General features: G+C 39.7%; 1 protein-coding gene across 1 annotated transcript; it reads left to right on the forward strand.

Annotated features, from left to right (window-relative positions):
• Positions 1-1,355: 1,355 nt before the first annotated feature.
• On the forward strand, positions 1,356-7,136 carry LOC18423567 (putative respiratory burst oxidase homolog protein H). The gene is made up of 14 exons (XM_006828168.3): positions 1,356-2,027; positions 2,167-2,329; positions 2,410-2,458; positions 2,581-2,694; positions 3,123-3,542; positions 4,281-4,667; positions 5,000-5,095; positions 5,184-5,299; positions 5,455-5,557; positions 5,645-5,733; positions 5,809-6,136; positions 6,233-6,361; positions 6,459-6,537; positions 6,644-7,136. The coding sequence occupies exons 1-14, from the start codon at positions 1,622-1,624 to the stop codon at positions 6,751-6,753; spliced, it is 2,589 nt and encodes an 862-aa protein (XP_006828231.2). The 5' UTR covers positions 1,356-1,621; the 3' UTR covers positions 6,754-7,136.
• Positions 7,137-8,483: the final 1,347 nt, after the last annotated feature.

The raw sequence follows: 8,483 nt of genomic DNA on the forward strand, positions 1-8,483 counted from the left end.
AAGCTTTAATCTGATCGATTCACCCGATTCCCAATCCGGATCGGTTTTTGAGGTGCCCGAGCAGAGTCACCGATCCGCTTTTTAAACCATTGGTTATAAGTAATTGTGACCTCCTTGTATTAAAGAGAAATGATCTCATCATATACAATTCCATAAATAAAAAGGGTCCAAAGGTTCTTATGGAGAGATATGCACTGCAATTTTCCTCGTAATTAGGGAAAAATGTGGAAATGCAGAACCATGCATCTCTCAAAATTTTCATGTTTTCGCCTATTCACAAACAAGGGAAAACGTAGTACCCGAAAAACAATAGATCAAATTTTCGTGTTCTATCGATTACCAAACAGGGCATAAATGTTTGATGTGCAGACCTCATATTTGTAAAATTTCAAAAGAGGAGAAATAAAGAGCAAAAGTTTCAAGTTCTTGATTTTTGTTGAAGAAAACGCAAGGAGTGGAGAGCCTCAATTGAGATCGTGGCAACAAGTCGTTGTTGCTGACCACCGATTTCACTGCCTTGATTCGCGTTGCAATCCTACCCCTCAAATATAGAAAAGCTTTTTAAAGGAGAGGATATGTAGCTTTTTCTTATTAAAATGGAAAACACTATGTGTCCAGCGTGACCACCTAAGAGACAAATTGAGGTCCACCTTAATTTGATTGCTTAGGACCTTGCCCTTATATAAATTTTATTGATAAAGGAAATGGCTTAATATTACAGTAAGGCGCACCTAAAAAACCCGTACAAAAAAGATTGCTCTTATAAAAATAATGCATTAAACGTGTATTATTTAGACCGTCTACTTTTACGATTTTTATGTCCTCGTAAGTTCAACGCCATTATTTCATTTTTTTGAAGTAGTTTTGAAGCCTCATACAAACCTCACTTATAAATAAAAGTTTGAGTAGGGCGGGCAAACGGCAGGGCATGGTCCGGGCCAACCCTGGCCCTAGCTCAGACTTATTCCCTTGAGGGCTGGCCCAGCCCTAGCACTCGCCTTATCAGGCCTAGGCCGGGCTGAGGCGGGTAAATTTAAAGGCAAACAATGCAAAAAAGATGAATAAATAAGGGTTGTATTGGGTCGAGGCTGTTTTGGCTTGGCCTAGTCCCAACCATCAAGCTACATTTTGTCTCCTAGGCCCTAGTTTTTTACCGCCGGATATCAGGTCGGGCGGGGCCACCGGCCCATTGCCACCCCTGTTTGAGACAAAAGAAAATGAAAACAAGGTATGGGTGACTGACTGTATTTTTGGGGAGCTGGATCATGTGTTACATATGGTATGGCGGACCACCTAATATACCACCCGCCACCTCTAACGGCTATTTCCTAAACCATGTTCTTCCCTCTCCACCTACAAAACAAACTCCTTAACCAACTCACCCATTGACTTGAACCCCTTTTTCTCAATCTCTGGACCAGCCTGCATCTCCCTCTTCAGGTTTCCTTTCTTCCACAAATACACACACTCTCTCTCTCTCTCTCTCTAAACAATGTAATTACACACCCACCTCTTCTCTCTCATCCATTTCCCTCTCTACCCTGTTTCTCTTGTTACCCATCTCTTTTCTTCTCTTTCTCTCTCTCCCCAGCCTCTTTATCTCTCTACCAATAGAGAAAAAATGGGGCAGGAAGAGCCAGGCACGAGCTCTACCCGCTGGGCGCTCGCGTGCAAAGTGGTTAGAGAAGAGATCGATAAATCGACAGACATCACGAGGGCAATACGAAGGGAAATGTCAGCTTCTTCACGCCAAAAGTCTTCGTTCACTGCTCGAATCAAATCAGAGGTCAAGAGACTCTCCACGTTTCGATCTCAGGAATCAATGAGGAGAGAGAATACCAATAATAAATCCACGTCGAGGATGGTTAGAACAAAATCGCGTGCAGAGAGAGGGCTTAGGAGCCTACGGTTTCTCGATAAAGCATCGGGGAACAAGGAAGGAGAGGGATGGAATGCAGTTCAGAAGCGGTTTAACCAATTTGCGGTGGAGGGCCGTGTCTCAAGAGACAATTTTGGGCAATGCATTGGTGAAACTCTCTCTCTCTCTCTCGCGAATGCTTTTCATTTTCGGGATGAATAACACGACATTGCAGTTTGTTGGTGATTCATACAGTGAGTCGTCAAAAACGTTACTACATTTTTTGTCTTTTTTCTTTTTTTTTTAAGGAATGGGGGATTCGAAGGAATTCGCATTACAGCTCCTTGATGCAATGGCAAGGAGTAGGGGATTAGATGTCGAGAATGGCTTATCAAAAGAGCAGCTTAAGGAGTTATGGGGAGAGATGGCTGATCAAAACTTTGATTCTAGACTTCAGATATTCTTTGACATGTAACAGACCTGCAGCTCTCTCTCTCTCCCACACACACACAAATACCAATGACAAAATTGTTGTATCTGCATGTCTTCAGGTGTGATAAGAATGGTGATGGCAAACTTTCAGAAGACGAAGTGGAGGAGGTCTGATTGATTAACCCTACAAACTTTAGAAACTCGAGATTTCCCATTTCTTTCATCAGTTTCCTTTGAAAAAAAACAGAAAAAACACAGTATTAGTAATGAATTCGTGTCTCCCTCTGAAGGTTATCGTGTTGAGTGCCTCTGCCAACAAGCTAGCCAAGATCAAGGAGCATGCGAAAACTTATGCTGCATTGATAATGGAAGAGCTCGATCCCGACGATTTAGGTTATATTGAGGTAAAGACATTCTCGCTCTTAGTACTAAGCAATTAGTGATTTATTCATGAAACAGCAACTCAAAATGAAATCATCAACCATCAATCATCAATTCATTGCAATAATTTTTTTTTTAGTATTTCAAACTTATTCAGTTCATAGTGGAAACAATGAATTGGGACTTTCACATGTTATTCATCTACTAATGAATGATTAAGAAGTGCAAAGATCACAACTGATAGTGCTCCAGTGTATATTATTCTGATTGCTTTTAGATGATTAAAGGATCAATCCTTTCTAACAAGTTGCATTTTCCCTATGCATTCCTTCTTAAATAAATCCCAAATTATTTGAGGGAACTGTATCATAGCCCAGTAGAAATTCTCCTGTAATCTGATTCACATTAGGAGCTTACCCACCATAACAAATCCGTCCGGCTCTTTGCACAGATATGGCAGCTCGAGACCTTACTACAAGGGATGGTGAAATCAAAAGGGCCCGAAGCCTTCTCAAAGAAGAGCCAAACTCTCACTAGGACAATGATCCCAATGAGATATCGAAACCCAGTGAACAGATATCTTGATTTGGCCAAAGACTTTGTCCATGAGAATTGGAAGAGGATATGGATCATTCTTCTTTGGATCATGGTAAATGTAGCTTTGTTCACATGGAAATTTTTACAATACAGGCAAAGATCAGCATTTCAAGTCATGGGGTACTGCGTGTGCACGGCCAAAGGGGCAGCAGAGACCTTGAAGCTCAACATGGCACTCATACTACTACCGGTTTGTCGAAACACCATCACAAGGCTACGATCGAGTTTTCTGAGCAAAGTTGTTCCCTTCGATGATAATATCAACTTTCACAAGGTGAGGCACGGCATACACAGCAGAATTAAATCATAAGGAGATTTTACCTTCTTAATTTGATAGCTTCCCTAATTTTGAGAAATCTCAGGAAATTTTTTAATGAGATTTTCAAGAGAAGAAAGCTTACACAGTGTCATGAGACCTTTCTTCATTTTTTCAAAAACTTTTCTCGGACTTTATTTTTTTCCCTTAGAGATGAGATAATAGAAAATTCAAGTTGAAAAATAGGCAGAGTACGATGAATCAGTGATCAAAATCCTGGACTCGGGCTCAGAGTCTCTAGTGTCCCTATCCTGAGTCCCCCAGCTTGCCTCCCAAGTAGTACCAGGGCTTTGTTTTTCTACAACAAAAATCAAGCAAAGAGGGAAGATTCATGGGTGATTCCGAGGTTTTCAGGGTCCCGATCCCGCTTTACTCGGCCTGGGAAGTTATTGACCACGAATGAACTATGCCATATGGTAATCCCATGCAATAGCTACCAACAATTCTAATAGAGCAAGGGCATTACGTATAAATTGGTGAAAACAGTTGTTAGGGTTTTGTGCTTTCTTGATAAGAAGGTCAAAACAGGGAAAATTTCCCATGAATCTGGAACAAAAAGAGACACAAAAGAACAAGATTTATAACTATCGCTCAAGTAAACAAAATTTCCTGCATAAAACAATGGTGATTTTCATTCATATATAAAAACAAAAAAAAAGGAAAGATACTTTTCTTACACCTCTCTTTCAATGGCAGACAATTGCATTTGGCATAGCAATCGCAGTCATAGTCCACTCAGTTATCCATCTTGGCTGCGACTTTCCCAGAATTGCGTCTTGCTCAAATGAAGCATTTTTGAGAACTCTAGGACCCGATTTCAATTACAAGCAACCCACTTTTCAGAGCCTAGTCTCCAGCTTCCCTGGTGTTAGTGGAATCATCATGATCTTTCTCATGTTGTTTTCATTTACGCTAGCAACACACAGCTTTAGAAGAAACGTTGTGAAATTGCCATGGCCGCTCCATCATTTGGCTGGGTTCAATGCCTTTTGGTACGCACACCACCTCCTGGCCATTGTCTACATTCTCCTCATCTGTCATGGCTTCTTCATGTACCTTACAAGAATCTGGTATAGGAAGACTGTAAGTATTTAAACCCCCTGATTTTAAGTGACAATAACAAATACTTGTGGAGAAGTACATCATAATCCAATGGACTAAAGAAGACCATAATCCCATGGAGTTGCAACCATCCAATGGTATGATGCTATCACCATCCAATGATGGCAATGCTCATTGTTAGAGTTGACAAACTAGAATTGCACCCAATGGTGGGGTCTCACTCTCTTTATAACTGTCCATCATTAGATTGGATGGAATTCTTTAGTCCATTGGTCTACATTATACTTTCCGAACATTTACTGCACCTAATATTGCTTTTAGTCCTACTCACTGGAAATTTCTCATATTTACAGACGTGGATGTACTTGACAGTTCCAGTTTTGTTCTACATTTGTGAGAGAATAACAAGATTTTTGAGAGAGAAACACTATCGAGTTAGCATCATCAAGGTACAAGAGCATTATGTCACAATATGATGCCAGACGAGTTCTCTTTAATTCAGTAGATTAATGTACTTGATCATCAAAAAATTTGCAGGCTGCAATATATCCAGGAAATGTATTGGCATTGCATATGAGTAAACCTCCGGGATTCAAATACAAGAGTGGAATGTACCTGTTTATAAAGTGCCCCGATGTCTCTCCTTTTGAATGGTAACACTTCTCTAAGCTCAGTTGAATGATATCTAATTCTAGGATGCCCCTTTGCAAAATCCTCAAATTCTCTCTCTAAAAGCATACTTTCCTAATTTCTTAAACCTCTTCTACTTGGTTACCTCTTTAATCAGTTCTCTCTCGTTCTCTTACAGGCATCCCTTCTCCATTACCTCTGCACCAGGGGATGACTACTTGAGTGTCCACATCCGTACATTGGGGGATTGGACAACAGAGCTAAGAAAGCTATTTGCAAAGGTCTTTCAAATTTGTTGCCATTATGTCTAGTACTAAGAATTTTCAGATTGGGTTTGCTAAACTAAGCAGCGGTTTTTGTCCATTCAGGTCAGTCAAGAGGGACCAACCGTCGATAAGAGTAGCCTGGCTAGGCTCGAAACCACAGTATATGCTGATGCAGATGTTCCACAGTCAAGGTATAAATCCCATAAGTTACTTGTAAGGGGATTGAGGATATTTGTTATTGTCTTCACAAGCTCTTTCGGTTGCAGGTTTCCAAAGCTTCTCATTGATGGACCATATGGCGCCCCCGCTCAGAATTACAAGAAATATGACATACTTCTGCTTGTTGGACTGGGGATAGGAGCAACCCCAATGATCAGTATACTTAAGGACCTTCTCAACAATATCAAGTTCAATGAATTTTGCTCCATCAATAGTACTGATTCGAAACCTATGCATGAAACTCAGGCAATGGAAATCCATAGAAATAAGGGAAAGGGACCAAATAGGGCCTATTTCTATTGGGTCACAAGAGAACAAGGCTCTTTTGAATGGTTCAAAGGGGTCATGAATGAAATTGCAGAGTTTGATCATAATGTATGTTCACAATCAAACTGCTTCAACTCATTCCTTATTACTGTGACTCTCCCCTTGACTATCATCTGATATCTTTGATGATATCAACTATTGCAGAAAGTTATAGAAATGCACAACTACCTAACAAGCGTGTACGAAGAAGGAGATGCTCGATCAGCGCTAATTGCCATGGTTCAGTCTCTGCAACATGCTAAAAATGGTGTGGATATTGTCTCAGGAAGCAGGGTAAGTCCTTCGACACCAAGTTCCCTAATGAGTACACAAATTTTTCAATTTGTTCTACAACACATGGAAACTGAATCTATGAGATGGCAACTGGCAGATACGGACGCACTTTGCAAGACCCAACTGGAGAAAAGTGTTCACTGAACTAGCCAACATCCATAAAACATCTCGTATAGGTAAAACAAACAAGAAAAAGAAAAAAGAAAAAGAAAAGTGATATTTTAAGTATCTATCGCCTTGAGATTGAATTGGCGTTATCTGAATTTGTTATGGGAATTGCAGGCGTCTTCTACTGTGGAACACCCACGCTAACAAATACACTCAAGAAACTCTGTAAAGAATTCAGCCACAGCACCACCACCCGCTTCCAATTTCACAAAGAGAACTTCTAGCATACTGAGCTTTTTGTGTTTAAATTGTTAAAATGTATTTTTCAGGAATTATATTAGCCTTTATTTGAATTATATTAGCCTTTATTTTATTTTATTTGGAGTGACGTAGTAAGTGTTATTTGTAATTTTGCAATCTTATGTAATGGGAAGTTGTAGAACTAATAGGTGGTTGGTATTTTTTTTTTAAATAGGTAGTTATTGCTGTACAAAAGTAGTTGTTGTAAGTGGGTAGTTGTTGTCGTAATTTTAGTTGCAGGAACCTCTATTTCAAAGAAGAGGTGCATGGTGAGAAATGTGGTTATCTTTTATGTCAAGTGTAACACCTTGATGTACTTCATTTTCAGTTTTTGAATGCAACTTTCACCTCTTCTTGGTTCTTCTTCCTTTTTTTATTTGCTTGAGTCGTAGGCTACTGTGACATTGTTACACTAATTGAGAAGCGGATTGCTCCGGTGTTGTGGCATCCGTCATTCTCTAGATTTTGATGGATCTAAACTTCACCAAACCATTGTATATGATTTCTCATTTTCTTTCCTCTTTGTATAGCCCTTCTTTATAGCGCACTTTCTCTTCCCAAAAACTGTAGCTCCACAAGATCAAAAAACTAATGTTGAGAATGTCTAATTATAGACAGAATGCTTGGTTTCTTTATTTCATGGAGCATCCACCTTGGTGCACTTTTCATGTGGTCATCCATTATTACACCCTCTTTAATCTGCTTTGTCTCAGTCTCTTTCCACAACTCATTATTAATATATCTAGTTAATTCCATTGGAGTCATATGTGGAGTTTTTGGTTGATTCTTTTTAAAATTTTCCCTGACCATCCATTTTTCTCTTTACGAGTTTTTTGGATTTTGGAACCTTCCAGGTTCTAATGGGTTATCCTTCTATTGTACTTGACCATTTTTCTCGGCCTCCCTCTTCCTCTAGTTTTTGCATTACCTCTCAAGTTTCTTATTGCTCCATTCATTCTCTGATCCTCCTTTTCTTCTATATTCCAATTCATCTTCTATATTCCAATTCAACTTTCTGATGTTCAAGGAAGTGCAATTTTTAAGGCAAACCAACTACTTGAAAATTCTCAAAGGGAATTCCATATATGGGATCCCAATGTCAAGTGGTTGAAGAGCTTCCTGTAATTCATCCCAGCCGAGATCTTCGAAGTGGTCATCTTCATATATAACCCTGTACAAGTTTGTCTCTGAATCATATTTAACCACCTTGCCATGATAATACCTCGTTCCAAATATTTTCCTAACATCCCTGCCTGCCACCCATCTGCCAAAGCTTTTCTTACACCATGCCTCTGAATCAGTTGCAGAGTCAAGGTTTACATGAGAATTAATACTGAGGCTTTCAACTTCTGGCGCTTTATTTGCTATAGTTAGTTAATGGCAATCTGAAATGTGCATAGAAAGCTTAGTAATTACAGATTGCCCTACCAATGATGCATTAGACAAAGCGCACACTATCATGTAATTGTAACATATGATACAGGAAACATACAGTATAGTGCAATGGCCTATGAAAAAACTATGGTCCAAGGGGTCAGAGTCGTCAGACAGGCAATTTGAATGATGGAAAGAGGAGGAAGCAGGACCATTCTGTGTTGCTCTAATCGGTTCCCTTCTCTTCAACATTTTCCACCATTTCACCAAACAGTGGTTACCCTTTGGACTAGACTATGGTTCTTCATAGTCCATTTGGCTGCACCGAACTTCGCTTGTG

The sequence above is a fragment of the Amborella trichopoda genome, chromosome 8 (genome assembly GCF_054954075.1).
Source record: "Amborella trichopoda isolate Santa Cruz 75 chromosome 8, AtrichopodaSantaCruz75HAP2 v2.0, whole genome shotgun sequence".
NCBI lineage: Eukaryota > Viridiplantae > Streptophyta > Magnoliopsida > Amborellales > Amborellaceae > Amborella > Amborella trichopoda.

Excerpts from the sequence above, each read along its gene's own strand:
- LOC18423567 (XM_006828168.3), top strand. The coding sequence starts at position 1,622 with ATGGGGCAGGAAGAGCCAGGCACGAGCTCTACCCGCTGGGCGCTCGCG. Across the intron at positions 2,330-2,409 it reads CTTCAGATATTCTTTGACAT|GTGTGATAAGAATGGTGATG; the intron begins GTAACAGACCTG and ends GCATGTCTTCAG. Across the intron at positions 6,538-6,643 it reads CCATAAAACATCTCGTATAG|GCGTCTTCTACTGTGGAACA; the intron begins GTAAAACAAACA and ends TGGGAATTGCAG.